The sequence below is a fragment of the Euleptes europaea genome, chromosome 9, assembly GCF_029931775.1.
Source record: "Euleptes europaea isolate rEulEur1 chromosome 9, rEulEur1.hap1, whole genome shotgun sequence".
In the NCBI taxonomy this organism is placed as follows: Eukaryota; Metazoa; Chordata; class Lepidosauria; order Squamata; family Sphaerodactylidae; genus Euleptes; species Euleptes europaea.
In genome coordinates this window covers 89868433-89886498 of record NC_079320.1, presented here as the reverse complement: position 1 = coordinate 89886498, position 18066 = coordinate 89868433, and the positions used below count along the sequence as shown (strand labels likewise).

General features: G+C 43.7%; 1 protein-coding gene across 1 annotated transcript in view; it reads left to right on the top strand.

Moving 5' to 3' along the window:
• The window catches only part of NOP14 (NOP14 nucleolar protein), a 280913-nt gene that overhangs the window by 2550 nt on the left and 260297 nt on the right, over nt 1–18066 (top strand). The window contains exons 3-10 of the mRNA XM_056855677.1: nt 389–530; nt 958–1103; nt 6567–6704; nt 9129–9251; nt 11329–11460; nt 12601–12886; nt 15392–15522; nt 15673–15758. Coding sequence (XP_056711655.1) covers nt 389–530; nt 958–1103; nt 6567–6704; nt 9129–9251; nt 11329–11460; nt 12601–12886; nt 15392–15522; nt 15673–15758 — 1184 coding nt within the window. The remainder of the gene's footprint in view (nt 1–388; nt 531–957; nt 1104–6566; nt 6705–9128; nt 9252–11328; nt 11461–12600; nt 12887–15391; nt 15523–15672; nt 15759–18066) is intronic.

The following is an 18066-nucleotide window of genomic DNA, read 5'->3' as shown; positions in this document are numbered from 1 at the left end:
ATTGGCAGATGGTGTATTATTTACAGAGTTTTAAGTGTCTTGGGGTGCAGGCTGTTGTGTAAGAAGGGTTAACTTCCACCATTCTGGGGGTAATTTAGGAGTGAGAAAGAATAATTTATAGTGAACACCTGGGAGCAACAGCTGAGGCAGCTACGGAGAACAGAAATATTGTGACGGGGCGGGGGGGACAGGGACGGGACACTGTGCATTGTGTTTTGCACGCTGAGTAATGGACTGGGGGTGGGAGGAGCAGAAGTTACAAATATGGCTTCTGTTTCTCCGAGGCATGAACTGTGTGTCCTTACTCCTCAGGGCTAACGAAGTCTTCATGGGAACTATTCATGCTGGGTCCAAAATGGCATAAATACGTTTATTGATTTTGTTGCAGAAAAATCATGAGAAAAAAAGCATCTATAATCTTAATGAAGAGGAAGACTTAACTCATTACGGCCAGTCTCTGGCAGACATTGAGAAACTGAATGATGTCCTGGAGAGTGACAGTGACACTGAAGAAACTGGAGTGCTGTCAGGTAAGACCAGCGAAGTATCCAGTACATATTTATTATGTATTTAAAAATTGTGGCATTAACACCCTTTGGGTTTCATTTGTTCTAATGGTAAAATTCTAAGGTTCAACGCCATGCCGGTTTCCAACACAATGACAAAACGTAGCACCCAAGGTTTGATTGATAAATCTAACTTTACTTGTATATTTAAATCAATACATCCAAAATAGCAAGTACTTTGCATGAATATGCTCTTTAATTCAGCTACCCTTCCTATCTCTTTATTTAACTCTCACGAGAAAGGTTTGGCTGCCAGCCCTGGAGATTTCATACGACTACTTTGGCTTTTCCTTGATCTCCTAACAAAAAAAGAGTTTGCTATTTTAACAATTGTTTAAAATATTCCGAGTTTATATTCTTTTCATAAATAGCTTCGATCTTGCATTTCTAGCTGAATTAACTGCTGCTCACTTTGGCGGAGGTGGTGGTCTTCTTCGTAAAAAAGCTCTCTCGGGGCAGGAAAATGAAAACGACAAAAAAAGTAAATCGCGGAAGGAACTTATAGAGGAACTAATTGCAAAATCCAAACAGGAAAAGGTAAATTCTGAGCTTTTAAACTGAATTTAAATACTTTTGAACTTGTGGCAGAAGAGCACTGCTCCGTTTGGCCCTGTGAGGCATCTAGGTGTCCAGCAGTTGTCCTGAGTTTCTGACCAGCAAAACACAGCTCTGCTAGCTGACCTAACCCTCGGAGGCAGTTTCCCTCTCACTTGTCCTTTGGTACGCTGCCAACTGGTCATTTTAGGAAGTACCTATCAAAAGGACTTCTTTTTCCGCGGTACTGTTTTAAAACTCTGTCTAGTGCCTCTATCTCCCAATAACCAGCAACCACAGGGGAAGCCTACTGCACTTCTGCACTCCAGGGAAATAAGTTTGGCAACTGACCACCCATTTTAAATAGCGTGTTCAGAGAGTGGTTGACCATATGCTATGGAGAACAAAAAACCAGCATTTAAAATATTAAGGGATTTATTAAAATAAAAAGTCCACACTGTCGCGCACAGCTTGTGTGGACTTCAGGAGTTTACCTGGTAGCAACTTCACACCACGCAGTTCTGCTATGTACAGTTTATTTACAATATCTACACAGAGTCCTTTGGCTGTTAACATTCACAGCTCTGAGCATCAGCATGCTCCGCCAGCATATATATTTCAGCAAGAGGTAACTTACATTCACTATACAGACTTATATACACATTCATGACCAATCACAGTTCACTTGAGATGAGTCATTCTGGAAATCCCCATTCCTGGCTGTACAAACTGGATCAGACCAGCCTCATCACATGACTTAGCTGTCACTCTGATCAGTATGATCTGTTTAGCAAACTGCAGACTAGGCATAACTTTGACATATGTTGACACGCCTCCCTAGTCAAACGTTTGTTAAACACAGCCATTTCTTTAAGTATTGAAATCTTTCAGTATTCAAACATTTCAGTCTCCTGGCTTAGTTCAAACCAACCATTCTCATTTCTGGAGACTTGCACCCCTAGGTAATTCTTAATAGGGCCTAGATGTTTCATTTTAAACATTTCGTGTATGGTCTGCATAAACCATTTCAACTGTTCCTTGTTGTGGTACATTAGACATACATCATCCACAAAAAGTAATAAATAACAGGTTTGTTTACATATTTCCACTTGATACAGACATGGATCAGACACACTCTGCTTAAACCCTTTTTTGGTTAAAGCATTTTTTATACACATATTCCATGCATGTCCAGATTGCTTTAAGCCATATAATGCCTTGTGCAATTTTAACACTGTTTTGGCATTTTGAGATTTGAACCTTGGTATTTGATCAAGATATAACTCTTCCTCAATAGGTGCGTTCAGATATGCAGTATCGAAATCAAAATGATCAACTAGCATTCCTTCTGCTCCAGCCTTGGTTAATGCAACTCTTATTGTCTCCATGCGAATCGTGGGGGCAAATGATTCATAATAATCCTGTCCAACCACCTGCGTAAATCCCCTCGCAACTAATCTTGCCTTATATTTAACATTCCCATTTGGCAAGGTTTTGAGTCTGTACAACCAACGGCAACTCAGAGTTTTCTTATCTACTGGCAATTCAGATAAGGAAAATACTTCATTTGACACCAATGAGTTATATTCCGCCTCCATGGCTTGCAGCCAAGCATTTTTCTCTTCTGAGGCTAGACTTAACACTTCATTGTAATCAGTTGGAACTTTAACAAACACATGGTTAGCAGTTACACCATACCTTTGAGGTGGAACACCTTTTGTAGATCTAGAGGACACTCTTGGCACTACTCTCTGATCTGCACTTTGCACACTCTCAGAGTCTGCATGTATTGGTGACTGCACCTCCTGTTTTACTTCTGGCATGTTATCAGAATCATCATTCATAGGTAACAGTACTGTGGATGGTAATTGGTTTGCATGTATCTTAGGCCAATTAGCATCCTCACAGAATGTAGCTGAACGACTGAAACTTAATGCATTTTGGTTATTTACAAAACGGTAAGATTTCATTCCTGTCTGATACCCCAGGAATGTCAACTTTTTTGCTCTTTCACCACCTTTCCTACGTTGTTTCAGTGGTATATTAACCCATGCTTTACTGCCAAATATCCTGATATGATCCAAACTGGGATCTTTCCCATACAAAGCCTTGTATGGAATATTATTTGTGGCACTTGTCCAAATTCTATTTGAAATATAAGAAGCATTTTTTGCCGCTTCAGCCCAGAACATTTTTTGCAATCCAGCATCAAGTAGCATTGATTTTATCATTGTTTGCAGTACTCCTGCCTTTCTCTCTGCAACACCATTTTCTTGACTCATAGATACATTAGCAATTCTATGTTCAATATCTTGAGTCTTAAACCAATGAGCCATTTCACCAGACATGTACTCGCCCCCAAAATCACTTTGGAACTTACAAATATTATGCCCCAATTGCCTTTGCACATTGTTAGCCCACATCTTTATAGTGTCACACACCTCTGACTTCTTTGCTATGGGATACACCCATGTGAACCTTGTGGCATCATCTATCAAAAGAAGAAGATATTTTCTTTTAGATATACTGTCTGGGAAAGGGCCTACCACATCACTATGAATAAGATATAGAGGGGTTTTTGTCACTCTGTCACTCCTTGGTGCAACTGGGTGTGCTTTAGACTTACTTTGCTTGCACACATCACAATCCAGATATGTTTTGCACCCTTCAACCTTCTCTTTGCCCAGCAGGGCAAGAGTTTTATTCAAGGTGCCCCAGCCCACATGGCCGAGTTTTCTATGTAGCAAATGTATACATTTATGGTGAGGGTTTTTATTTAACACTGTTTGTGCTTTACCTGCCATGTTCTCTAGCACATACACATTATCTTTCAAATTCCCCACTGCCATAATTTTATCACCTTTGAGAATATTACAGCACTTATTTCTGAAAGTCACACTGAATCCAGCAGAATCTAGTGCACTTATACTTAATAAGTTTTTCTCAAGAGAGGGTATACAAAGCACATCATTAAATGTATGGTTTAAACTTCCAAACATTACACTTCCTTCACAGGAAACAGTTGCAGAACGTCCATCTGCCAAACTTACATGACCTAACGCCGATTGATGTGAGTTCATTAGTAGCCTTTCCTCCCTCACAAATATTTGTGAAGCTCCTGAGTCAATTATCCAAGAGTCATTCAGGGAGTCTGGACTTGCTCTCACCATCGTAGCTTGCTGTTTGGTCACAACTTGAGTCTTTTTTCCTTGTATTTCCTTGCAGCAGGGCAAAATCTTTGAATGTGCCCCTCTTTTCCACATCTGTAACATTTCTTGACACGTAAAGCCACAGGTATAGGCTTGCTTGTTTCACAGCTGAGGCTTGTATCCTTCCTTATCTCATGCTTGGCACAGCTCCCGGTCTGGCCGACTGCCAACTCCCGTTGCGTATATCGCGCCTCTTCTGCTAACAATCTCCCTGAGATGTACTGCAAGGTCAACTTTGCTGCATCCACAGATTGAAGGGCTGAGATAAGTGGGTCGAAACGCTCCGTGAGGGAACTTAAAACTATAAACACCTGGTCCTGGTCAGAAATCTGCTTTCCCCTCTTGGCCAGCAGTTGAAAATACGTGGCTAAGGTATTCAAATGAGCTCTAACACTCTCATTTGGCTCCATAGTCTTTCTATACATCCTTCTCATGAGGGAAATAAGAGATCCAGCCGTGTCTTGCACATATACAGCCTTGAGGCTATTCCAGGCATCTTTAGCTGACCCCTGTCTCGCCACATGCACCAACTGGTCATCAGCAACACTTAATATCAACGTGGCCAATGCCTTCTGGTCTTTTAAACTTTCCTCAGGCGTAGGAGCTTGTGGGGGAGAATCCACATACGTCCACAATGACTCACGCTTAAGATAATGCTCCATTCGCAGAGACCACACGGCATAGTTATCTGCGGTCAGTTTATCAACCAGCAGGGCAGAAGCAGCTTGCGCCATGATATCTACGCTCACCGGCAGTAGCTGATTATCTTCCCCTGGGTCCTCCTCCGACTCTTTGTCAGAAACAACTGAACCGTCTGCAGACTGTACATCAAGGTCCTCAGCGTCGCTGGCCTCTGTAGACATCCAAACCGTTCACAGCAGCAACTCACGGCAGTAGCTCACCAACTCCAATAGAACCTCCAGCTCTCAGCGCAGTCTATCTGGGCCCATAACCCTGTCGCGCACAGCTTGTCTGGACTTCAGGAGTTTACCTGGTAGCAACTTCACACCACGCAGTTCTGCTATGTACAGTTTATTTACAATATCTACACAGAGTCCTTTGGCTGTTAACATTCACAGCTCTGAGCATCAGCATGCTCCGCCAGCATATATATTTCAGCAAGAGGTAACTTACATTCACTATACAGACTTATATACACATTCATGACCAATCACAGTTCACTTGAGATGAGTCATTCTGGAAATCCCCATTCCTGGCTGTACAAACTGGATCAGACCAGCCTCATCACATGACTTAGCTGTCACTCTGATCAGTATGATCTGTTTAGCAAACTGCAGACTAGGCATAACTTTGACATATGTTGACACACACATATACTCTGTGCATCAATGGATTGAGGAAGAAAGGTGTAATTACGCAATCCCCCTGTTCCTCACTCTATACGAGCCCTAGTTGGTCTTATTTTAAGGCAGGCTGTAACTGAGCAGTTAGTGTTCTAAAAGCTTCTCCGCCCCAAAACCGTGGAGTCTGTTTAGGCAGCCAGCCCTTTGTCTGTTCCCTGTGGCAATGGCTGCCATCCAGATGGAGCCCAGGTGTGAGAGCTCCTTCCTCCTGGTGTCTTCAGCCAGAACAGACCTGCCAAAATGGAGCATCTCTCTGCAAAGGAATTTTCTCTTTTGTTTTTTCACCTCCTTGTGGGTCAAAGAATCCTTTCCTGAAATCTCCAGGCAGTTACAATCTCGCCCTTCACACCTGTGTCCCTCGGGGTCAGGTGTCTCTGGCACAATCACCATTAGCGTTTCGAAACCTTTGATGGTTAATACTTAGGTGATACTTGGACTTCCCCCTTCCTGGGTGACTTCTGCCAGGAGAGAGAAAAACTTTTAAAACTGAATGTGGGGTATTGTGTCAAGCCTGAACCCTGAAGTAAAAAGGCATTTCTCTGCATTCTATTTTTTTAAAGCATTTTGTCACTTCAATATAACTTTTTTTCCTTCTTGGACCAACTTATGTAATGAAATTCTCCTCAGAACTTTTGACAATTGAAACCAGTCATGCATACATGCTTGTCTATCACCTCAAACATGAACCTGAAAGAGAGTCACTTTAAACTTTCAGTTGCCCTTCAAGTGTAGAAAAACCATTGTGTATGAACCAGAAGAAAAACACCTGAGTTAGCAAAGTACAGTCTTGAGTTTGTCAACTGCTTTTGACTATGCATAATCACATTTTCCTCCTGGGGGAACTTGCAAGTTAAGGGACTCATTCTATAATGTCACTTTTGTATTTTTTTTAGAGAGAGCGACAAACTCAGAGGGAAAATACACTAGAACTTACAGAAAAACTCGACAATGATTGGAAAGAAATCCAAGCCTTTCTGTCCCACAAAAATTCCAAGACAGAGACCAAACACAAAGTGGAGGAGAAGGTCAAGGTAAATGTCATCCATTTTGTTCTTGTAAGTTCATATATCCAAAATGTGATGCTAGCTTTCTGTTGTAATAAAAAAATCCTGTTTGAAGGTAAAAGAAAAGTGAGAATCCTCTCTGATTTTATAGTGTTGCCATATCTGGCTTGGCTGTAAATAGATATTTCTGCTGTCTATCATGAATGGTGGTTCCGCTACAATGGCATACAGTTTTCTGTGCTGTACAGTTTTATGGGCTTTCTAGAAAATCTGAACATAAGAAAGGCCCTGCTGGATCAGACCAAGGCCCATCAAGTCCAGCAGTCTGTTCACACTGGCCAACCAGGTGCTTCTAGGAAGCTACAAACAAGACGACTGCAGCAGCACCATCCTGCCTGTGTTCCACCGCACCCAATATAATTTGCAATGCCCTGGATGCATTCAGGAGTCTGGTTAGCATGTTTGTCTGACGTATTAAGTAAAAAAATATATTAAAGTAACAAAGTTACTTGCTATATAAACATCTCAGTTGATACATTCTATTACAAAAAATCAATAAAGTGGGCTTAATGTATGGAAGGTGAGGGTAAAGATTTTTTGCAAAAGTGAATGTTTGGGAGAAATTAAAATATATATAGTTAGATACGAGTCCAGTAGAGGGAGCTTTGACCTCTCTTTGGTATCTAAGGTATTACTGGATTCGAATCTAGCTCTTCTACTGCTCACCAACATGGCTACTCATAAAAAAAATTGTAAAAGGATCATACTTAGTTTATGCTAAGTCATAAATTATTTGGTGGATTTACCAAATGTGTTTAAAATGAAACCATTTATACTTTCAATCAGAATTGCGATACTCTCAGCACTGGAGAAAGGGCCTTCATACTGCTGCTCCCTTAGTCGACCTTAACTCATGTATCGGTTTTTACCATCTGAGAGGGAAGAAAAAAATAAAGGTTGAAAATAGAAAACAAAAAAATGTAGTAAAGTAGTAGTGTGCTCAGACAGGCTCTCCCTTATACTGTCATAATAGGACTGGCAGCATAATTAGGACATCAACTTTACATTTAACCAGTGTACTATGTGCATTGTAGCATATTAATTGTGGACAGAGCCGTATTTAAACTCCTTCAAAAATATTCCTAGTGGAAAAGCTGAAAAAGTCCTCAGAAGGTGGTGGGGGTCCATGGGTCTTTGCCCCTGGTCCTCACATCTGTTCTTCTCTGACATTGAGAGAAATGTGGAAGATTTCGGTTTCCTCTGGGATCCACCCCCCTTTGTGTAAGGTGCTCTGTTCTCTTCAGTTAAATGGCACAGGCAGAATAAAGGCTTGCACCAGCACGCATACAAGTTGGGTTTCCTGTTGTTGTGAGCAGTCTTGTGGGAGGGTGGGTGGGATGCCAGCCATATTTTTCTCTGTGCCTGGATTTTCTCCTGGATGTGTACTGTAACTGTCCTCATCTGCTGCCATAGTTACTGGCATGGGGCTTCTCATTTTGCTATTAGTGGAAGCAAGTTAGGAAATGCTACACGCACCCCCCCACACACACATACACACAATACTTCTGTGCTCCAGATCTAGATAAGACCCTTCTCAGCCATTCAGTCCTGAACCTCAGCCTATTTCTGCTGTAAGGCACTTGCTGTAATTGCTCATTGAGCTTTGAATCTGAGTGGTCCTCTGCTGCAGGGGGAGAATTCTCTGCCAGTGCTACTTTTGGAGAAACTTGCATCCCTCTGATCTGTTTTCACACTCACACACAGCCGTGTAGCATTACAACGAAAGCTGTTAAGGTCCCTGCCACCTTCTACAGCTTCGAGTCCTCAGGGAACGGCGTGTGCACAGTTAGGACTGGAGAATTTGTTTTCCTCTAATTTTAATTAAACCTTTTCAAGACATTCTAAAGCTTCAAAGCCCTTAGAAGCATCTCATGGCATGGATTTCAACCCTTATCCCAACCTCCACCCCACAACCAGCCAGTATAACTTGTCAGGATCTCTGCCAGACCGATTTCTCCCCCGCTCTTTTTTAAAACTGAAGCTTGCATACCTTGAAAATTAGGTGTGTTTTGGGGGATGATGACTATGTTGAGTAGTTACCAAACCATGGCTTTTTAAATTTGCAAAGTAGCATTTTTCAGTGTGGAGTAGGCAGAACCTTGTCTTTGCTGCTCTGTTTTGCAGCCCAGTGATAAGCAGTCAGCCATTATCTTTGCTCTTAGAGGGGTTGAGTGTGCCAGGCAGGGGGGGTAAATTGCCAGGAGGTTCCCCGTCTTCTGTAGTGCCAGACCACTGATGTCCAGGGGTAGACAGATGCCTTCTTGTTCTTTAGCTCTGAACCTTGCAGTCCAGTGCTACAGCAAAATTTGCTTTTGGTGGATTCTTTGACATGCAGATTCTCTGTAGAATACACTGCCAGCATCATCCTCTGGTTTGAAACTCTTTCTGCAGCCCGATGAATATGATATGATAGTTCGAGAGCTTGGGTTTGAGATGAAGGCACGGCCCTCCGGTAGGATGAAAACTGAAGAAGAGTTGGCGAAAGAGGAACAAGAGAGACTTCTCCAGCTAGAGGTACTGCCGATGTTTGTGTTTTATTTTGACATATTTCTAAACAGGCTTTCCATGATTTTGTATAACATCCTGTAACATCCTGAAATACAAATCTATCAGCTTCATAATTTTGATGTCAGCTTTTGATTTTCTTCATCTGTAAAATGTAAAATGTCATTGTTTGACCAGAAGTTAAAGTCCTTTTTCTGCCATAGCTTGACTGAACGTTGCTAAAAGTGGCTTATTCTCAGGCCAGAAAAATTGACAGTGCCGCCACCTTAGACTTTTCACATGTTTTGGAGTATTTGTTCTGTTTCCAGCTATTTATATATCATTGGATAGTATAACCACTTGGGAACACTTCAGAAGCTCGCTGGGAGACTATGGTAAAGCACAATTCAAAACAGCACGAAGACACCAATCTTGCAAAGTACATAAGTAAGATGGGGTCCTGCTTATGTTCTTCTGGTGAACATGGTCCTTCCCTCGTCGCCCCTGCCCCCTAGAAGCCCCTGCTTTACACAAAAAGGCATTGTTGGTAGATACTTGCAGATAAAAAGCCAGCCTGATCAGGATCCAGCAGTGAAGAGGGGGAGTTGGGTGAGAGCTTCTCTGTTCTATAAATGGACCTCATGTAGGACTGAACCTGTTACTTGAAGGGACAAGGTGGCTTACAATAACATTTTCCGCTTCTGCAGTTCAATTACCATGTCAAGGGGAAGGCAGCACCTGGATTTTTGTTCACCATTCATTATTTTGTACTGCTTCTTTTGTCTTCTGTGTGCGCATTTCCTCATTAATCTATAATTTCTGAGATATATGCAGTCCTCTCACACAACCACTAGATCATTTGTGTACATTGCTCATCAAGGCTTAAATTGGCAAACAACCCATCAACATCTCTTATATTCTGCCCAAGTTCCTTCTCATATACTATATCTAGCAACTCGTCTAACAATGTTTGCTGTGGCAGGTAGCGCATAGACCTAGTTGTAACAATTTAGCATTGTTAATGAAGTGTTTATTTTTAACAATACGGAAAAAGAAATTTGTGACAACAGGCAGTGTTTTCATATACATATGTGGGAAACTTCTGTCCCTGTACTGACACAAACTGCTCTCAGTGCATGAGTACGACCATTTTGTGTGCATTCACACTTGTTTCTATTGGGCACCTTGTTTAGCCAGAGGCTGTTCTTATCTGAGGCAAGGGTTCTTTTGATGGATTTGGGTGGTCAAAGAGGTTCAGTGAGGAAGAGTACCTTGACAACCCAAATAAACTTTAATTACAGAAAAGAAAATAAGCCACGATAATCATAAAGACAGTTTCTTGCATCCCTCTTGATCACTGGGGGCTTTCTATAGCGCCAGCTGTTCCCAGCAGCTCCAGGTCTCCAGTCAAGGCCCCTTGCTACTGCTTCCTCCTCCTCCTTTACACTTTTCAGCCTGCTTATCTGCAGCCTCCCAGTACAAGTATCACCTGGCAATTAGGCTGAGTCCTGCCATCTTGGTTCTAATGCTTGCATCTGGCACTCCCTTACTAGGTAGGCTAAAGTCTAGGAGGAAGTTATCCTGCAGCCATTTTGGTGACGGAGCCTAGCTGCCAATATGATGGAAGCAAGAATTAGGTCACCTAATGACACCATTCCCTAATCCCCTTCAGGTGGTTCTTCCGCAGTGGCACTACACACCTTAGGCCTGTGTCTGCATAGGTAAAACTTGGCACCATGTCTCCCAGTAATGGGAAGATTCAAAGAACATTCAAATCATACACTTCTCAAGGAGGAATTCAGGATTGAGATACTGTTAGGAGCTGCCTTGATAACTGAAGCTTCTTTCTCAGTTTATTAGCCTGAGGAGTATGCTTGTAAGAATTAAGGCGACTGTTCAGTCAGGTGACATTGTTTGCTCTCTGCCATCATCTTTGGAAGATCTAGCAGCTAGACTAAGTCACAGTCTGTTCACCCAGTTCCCAGAACTTTGTTCATTAGAATTGTCAGTCATAACAAACAGTTGACTGCCCATGATGGTGCTCTTTGTGTATTTGTACTTACTGTGGTAGAAAAGTCTGACCGGGTGTTTGTATTTTAAATTGCAGGCAGACAGGTTACGTCGAATGCATGGCGAAGATGAATCTGATCCCAAAAAGAAACCCAAGCACATTTCAGCTGATGACTTGGCAGATGGGTTCATCCTGGATAAAGATGACAGGCGTCTTCTTTCTTATAACGTATGTTTCTCTGTTTTGGGGGGTGGGGCTAAAAAGTCAGATCACAGCCCAGCCCATGATTCAGGCTGCAGGTTCTAGGGTTGCACATAGTGAATATGCAGCAGAGCCCAGCCCATGGATATGGCAAGAGGTTGGCCACTGGATACATAAACTGCTCAGAGGGTGTTACTGGCTCCTGGTAGCCTTTGCCCACGGCTCTTCTTAGGAAGGGCAGCCTGCATTTATAGGCCATTCAGTTGGATTTCTCCCCCTGAAATGTATGCCTGGAGTGGGCAAAGTCAGGCTGTTCCTTTAGGGAGGTGGAACCATTCCCGGGTGGAAGGCAGTGGAGAGGTATATGGGCTGGTTTGGGGAGAATGCATTGAAAACTTCGCTGAATGCTAACCTGGAAGCCTTAGAGTTCACTTGGTAGGAAACCCACTGCCTCGCGTTGTACAGCATGGGTGATTCCTGTGCTGCCAAATAATTCATCCTAGGGGAGAATGCAGAGCTTGACGTTTAGCATTTTCTTTACATATATAAGGGCCTGGTTTGATCGCTGTTATCTCTCTAGAGCCTGGATTTGGCTGGGGAGGGTGGGGTAGAAATTTGATAAAATAATAAGGTAAAGAACCTCTGGCAGCAGGAATGGAAGGCAGGTTTTTTTCTGAGACGTTAGAGAACCTCTTTTGGTTCCACTCGACAGAAGTAAGTTAGATGGGTCCGTGATCAGCCTTGAAGTAAGGCAGGTTCAAAGAGCCTTGCAGGAGCTGGCTATTTCCTGCCCCATTTCTTTATGTGAAGGAACAGCTGGCAGATGTTTGGAGGTGGTTTGCACAGCCAGCATCTGTTTAATCTGTTCTGAAAGTCCACAAGTGCCATGTGGAAATGTTACAGCAGTTCTTCTTCTGCAGATGGTATCTTGGCAATGTGCCCGCTGTTCTATATCATAACTTGATTCCAGCTGATTTAGCTGGTAATGTCGTAATTAGCATGCATGTTGCATATATGTGTATATATGTTTACCTGCAGCTGCTGCTCTTGCCTTCTAGCAACTGCTAGGCTACCGTTCCATCCAAATTAGAAAGCTGTTACCAAGACAAATAACAGTTTTAATGCAGAATAATTCCTCTGGTCAATCAATGCAACTCTGTTGAACAGGATGGGAAACTGAGTATTGAGGACGACAATGGTGAGGATTTGGAAGACAGCAGAGGGCGAAAAGAAGATGACAGTGAAGAAGTGGAAAGTGAGGAAGAATCTGATAGTGACTGTGATGCTATTGATAGTCACTCTGATCTTGAATCAGATGATGGAACTGTGGAAAAAACCATTGCAGGTGAAGAACAGAAAAAGAGAAATGAAATGAACAAAAATAAATCACAATCTGAGGAGCAAATCGCAAAGAAGAAAGTCGCCAGTCTGGAGTTGCCATATACATTTGCTGGTAAGTGAAAATCTTAATGCTGTTTGGCTTGAATGCGTTCTGTAGGAGAAGAACTGAGTACTTGCTTGATGTCATTTTAAATTGTACCATTCCTAATAATAAAGTGCCCAATCATGGAAGCAGCACAACAGGGTCAGGCACAAGAAAGAGGGAGGCTCCTAAATGCCAGAGGGAATTCTCAGCATTCCCAAAAAACCAGACCTTACTCCTGGATACCCCCCGAGGGGCACCCTGCCTCCCACCAAAAGGGAGGAGATGGACTGCACATGTGTGTCTCTGCTGCTGCCCTAGAACCCTGGCAGAAAATAGGCAGATGCCAGGACTCTGTCAGGTGGCTTTAAAGGAATTGGCGCTCCTTGCCCTGTTTCAGAGCTTCTGCCGCTTTCCGCATAGTGGTGCTGATGGGAGAGCCAGCTGCTTATCCCTCCCACAGACTCCCCATCTCAAGCACTTCATTGAGGGCCTGTGAATGAAAGCTCTTTTTTAAAAAAAATATTAAAAAAAACAAAAGTAATATTACATTTAGCATTGCTGCAAGTATAATTGACGTATATAAATTCAGTTAGGAGGAAATTAAAAACAAACAAACATCTGGGTTGTAGCCAGTCCTAGTATACTGCTAATGCCCCAGCAAGTCTCCCAGAGGCAGGATTGGGTATATCATTTCTTTGGTGGGAGGTGCCCATTCTCAGAAGTGTTCATGAACTCCTTGGTTGCCTTTGTAAAGTTGGAAAAGGGCACATCTGTCTTTAGGCTGTACAACAGATGTTACTTGTAGCTGCTCCTGGTGGTTCCCTGATGGTAAATGGCAAATTCCATGTCATTGGTAGGTGATGGGTATCCTCCCAACAGGTGAATTGTTCTAACCCTCCTGTGGGAGCCCTGTTGCCTGTGCCTGGGAGTGTATCTGCAATAGAAAGATTCCACCTCAGAAAGATCTGCAGGTTTGGTTCCTACCATAGTGTCCAGAAGGTGACTATAGAGGGACAAGTCTGTTCTCACCCTGCTGCAGAGAGTATGATGCCTGTTTCTTCCACACTTCCACATGCATCTTCCTGTTAGGTGGCGGCAGTCTTAATCTCTTCCTCCCTGGGGGGCCCAGCAGCAAATCTGGTACACAAATCCTTCTTGTTTTCCAAATCCGAGGAACTTCTTGATAGCGCTTTGTCAAAAAGTTCTGATTGTCTAGTAGAGTGAAGTGTAGGCGATTTGTGGGGGTAATGTTTTAAGTGCCAAAAAACTCGCAGGGTTTGAGTAGTGTTGCCCCTGAGCAGCCGTCTTTGCTGTCAGGACATAATGGCATTTTCACTGGGCTGGAAAGCTCTTTACTTTGTAGAGTTCAATACAGTGATCCGTGAAGGGTGTTGTCAGGGGCAGCAGTGCGCCTTGGAAGCCTTGTGTATACAGCGTTTTGTTGCAGGCCTCCACTTGTCACTACATCTACTTCCAAAGTGGCTGGCCTCTCCCAGGCAAAGATGTGTTTCTACATACCTTGAGACTTCCCAGATATGTAGAAATCAAATTTACTTTGTAAATCAACCAAATTACACCCTAGAAAGAAAAAAACAGCTGGATGAGAACAGAATACGTTCCAAGAGGCATAAAATGCTAGATGCAGCTGAGAATCATTTAAGGGGAAAGAAGGGAAATTGGCCTCGAGAGCTAATAGTAGCAGGAGATGTGTGTGTGCTTCTGCTAAGGAGTGGAGCCACTGAGAGGTTTAACGGGCATGCCAGGCTTTGCATGAGGGGATGTCTTGACTGGCAGCAGCTCCAAATGGTGGTATTGGGGCAACACCCTTCAAAGGGCAGAAGCAGAGCCCGGGATGCAGTAGCATCCGGGTGGTGGGAGGGAGAGAGGGCATCAATACTGCCCCATACCATGGGGCATCTAAAATCTCAGCTGGAGCATATTAGCATTTTGTATGTGGGAATACACATGTCACCTGGCTGTGTGAATGGCAATACACGGCAAGCACAGCAGGCATTGTGCGTAAGTCATACACAGATTCCAAGTAGGGTGTAGCCTCTGAGTAGGATTTGCGTCTCTACCTCAGAAGGCATTTGGCAAGATGAGGCAAGGTAGCCGGGCAGTACCCTCTCAGCAGTCTATGCGGTAGATGGCATCTCACTCAAAGATGAAAGGATTCCATTCATTCTGCCAAAAGGATCCTGATACCATGGTCCAATGATGTTGTTGAGTTTTATGCCGCCTTTCCATTGGTGGGCTCGAATCTGCCACGATGGTTAATATTTCACAGTAGTGGACTGTTAAAACAGTTCAGGATAAGGTAATTCAATGCAAGGTGCCTTCTTATTGGGGACGTGGACACCTCGATTTGGCCCCTTTTAATAACAGCAGCAGCAGTAATAGAAAATTGAGGGTTGTACAGCTCCCTGCGCTGCTGAGAGCTGGTTTTCTGTAGTGACGTAGGGAACAAATTGTAGCTTTTGCATGTTGTTAATAAGCTTTCTTTTGTGTGTCTGTGTTTTGCTTTTGCAATAGCTCCAGAATCCTATGAGCAGCTTAAAGCATTATTGTTGGGAAGAACAATGAAAGAGCAGCTGCTTGTGGTAGAAAGGATTCAGAAGTCCAACCATCCAAGCCTGGCCATGGAGAACAAAGCAAAGTTGGAAGTATGGGCTTTTCTTTTCTCACAGTCAAATGAATGCACTTTTCAAAGAGCAGTCTGGAAACATAGTTTAAGTGGAACATGATAAAATTTTGTATTCAAAAATTCATTTCTTAAAAAGAGGAAACAAACAGTGAAATAATCTGATTTACAGAAACTGTTTGGATTTCTTCTGGAGTACATTGTGGAGCTGACAGCCGGGGAGCCTCCAGAGCTCAAAACCGTGGATATGCTGGTCCCGTAAGTATGAGAGCAGATTATTTCTCCATGTTTCAAGATAGAAGGTGAACTGACTCCCCCTCACCTCTGCTTTTCCTAGTTAGTATTACCTGTGGTGTAATATTATGTCTGCATCAGCTTTAACTATGGTTTACACTAACCATTATTACCTTTAACTCAGTTAGTGAACCATTTTCAGCCCCTGGTTTTAACTAGAGATGTAAAATTTCAGGAAACTTTGGGGGGGGGGGAAACCCCTCAAAAGTGGGTTTTTTCCCCTTTGGGGGGGAGGGGAATTGAAATATAGGCAATATTTACTGTCCTATCAAACCTAATTTATAACTTGCATATAAAATTGCAATATTTGATTTGTTTATGGACTGTAAAAGTTATTAATGCCTTAGTTTTACACAAGCAAAGTTACAACTATACCCAATACTTGAGAGAAAACTGCAATACTTGAGAGAAATACTTGCACCCTCTGATGTCTTAGCAAAAATTAAGTTTCCCGTGCTATCTGGTTAGAGAGAGTTAAGTTCTCAGTGAAACTTTCAGAGTTTTCCTCTGAGGCTTGGTGCAATTTCTGCCCATAGGAGCCAGTGAGACCCCTACACCGGTAACCCTGTCTCTTGCACCATGCAAACTGGCTTGGATACTGGTGTAGGGCAACTTACACCTGTCCTCTTGGACCGCGGTGGCAGTATGGCTCTCAGATGCCAGCTTGGCCTCCCGCTCAGGTTTCCCCGGCATGTTTCCCCACGCCAGCATTCTGGGGGTGTGCCTTTAGGCAGCTTCCTAACCCATTTTGGGCTTAAAATGCACCATTTTGTAGGTTGTCTACGCCTGCAAAATTAATGGCACAGCCTCGTGGAATTCTGTGGGGAGTTCAATGGGGCTTTTTAAGGAAAATCTGTTCTTGTTCTGGGCTCTTCAGGCATCTTGTAGACTGTGGATTTTACCATCACGTGCCCAGGGAGGCAGGACTAAACCTTCACTTCCTGTCTTCCTGGGCGGGAAAACCTCCCAGTCCCAGTTTCCGTCCTGCCTTTGTAAAGGGAGGCAGCCTCGCCAGTCAGCTTCGTTATAGGACGGCCTCTTTGATAGATTTTTCTCTTGACTTTACTGTCTCTTTGCCTATTTTCACTCTGTCTCTTCCCTACCCCGCTCCAAGCCTCAAAAAAAAAATCCTTTCTCCCTCTTGTTCTCCCCCCCCCCCTTCGCTCCGGAGAGCAAGATGGCGGGCGAACGAGGCGAGTCGGAGGAAAAGCTCCTCTCTGAGGGATACAACGACCGAGACCTCGTCGCCTCGACAGGGCAGAGTCGGAAGGAAAGTTCCAACGGCCGCTCTTGCGGTCCTGCGGAACTTGGCTCGGAAGGCCCCAGCGCTCCAAAAAAGGCGCGCGCCTCCGGCCCACCTGGAAATGGTGCCAAAAGGGCCTCACGCCGCAACGAGGCAGGCGATACCGGATGTGGTGCGGACAAATCCCGCACGCAGAGTCCTGCATCGGAGTCCGGCAGCAATGTAAGCTTAATCGATCTGGAGTCCCCTTTAACGCGCAGGGAAGCCTTTGGTATGTTTAATGGGGTTTTGGATAGGCAATCACAAATGCTTCAAGCCTTTAGTGACTCCATTTCGCCCCTCCTTAAGAATATAGGAATTAACCCTCTAAGCGATCCTCTTTCCCAGAGTCAATCTCTGGTGCAAAATAAATGTAATGAGGAACCTTTTAAGGGCTTATGGCCAACCAAAGCTGCCAGAAAGGCTACTTACCAGAGCCAACCCAGACTCTCCCTGGAGGATGATTCTTCCAATATTGCCGATTCTGAAGGGTAAAGTAGAGAGGATGGGGAATATGAGTCAGAGGACAACACCCCAATCATATTAGAAGAACAACAGCCTCGCCTCTTTGGGGCTGAAGATTTCCAGAACCTTCTAAGGCAGGCCGTGGTAGCTCTAGACCTGGATGAGGATCCTGAGCCTGCAACAGAGGCTAAGAAATCTAGGAAGAAGGGAGCCAAAGAATTCTTCCCTAGATCTTCCTCTCAGATCCATACCATCCCCTTTCCGGAATTCTTTGAAAATCAGGTCAGAGCCGAACTAGATAAACCTTTGGCCAACAGACAATTCCCTGCTAGTATCAAAAAGATGTATGCCATGGTTCCTCAAGCCATGGATCTCCTCAAAAAACCCATAATTGACGCCCCAGTTGCTGCGGTTCACTCTCCAGACGTCCCTGCCGAGGATGGGCTGGGGAATATAAAAGACCCCATGGACAGGAAGGCCGAGACTCTAACCAAAAAGGTTCATGATTCCTCAGCATTGGCCATT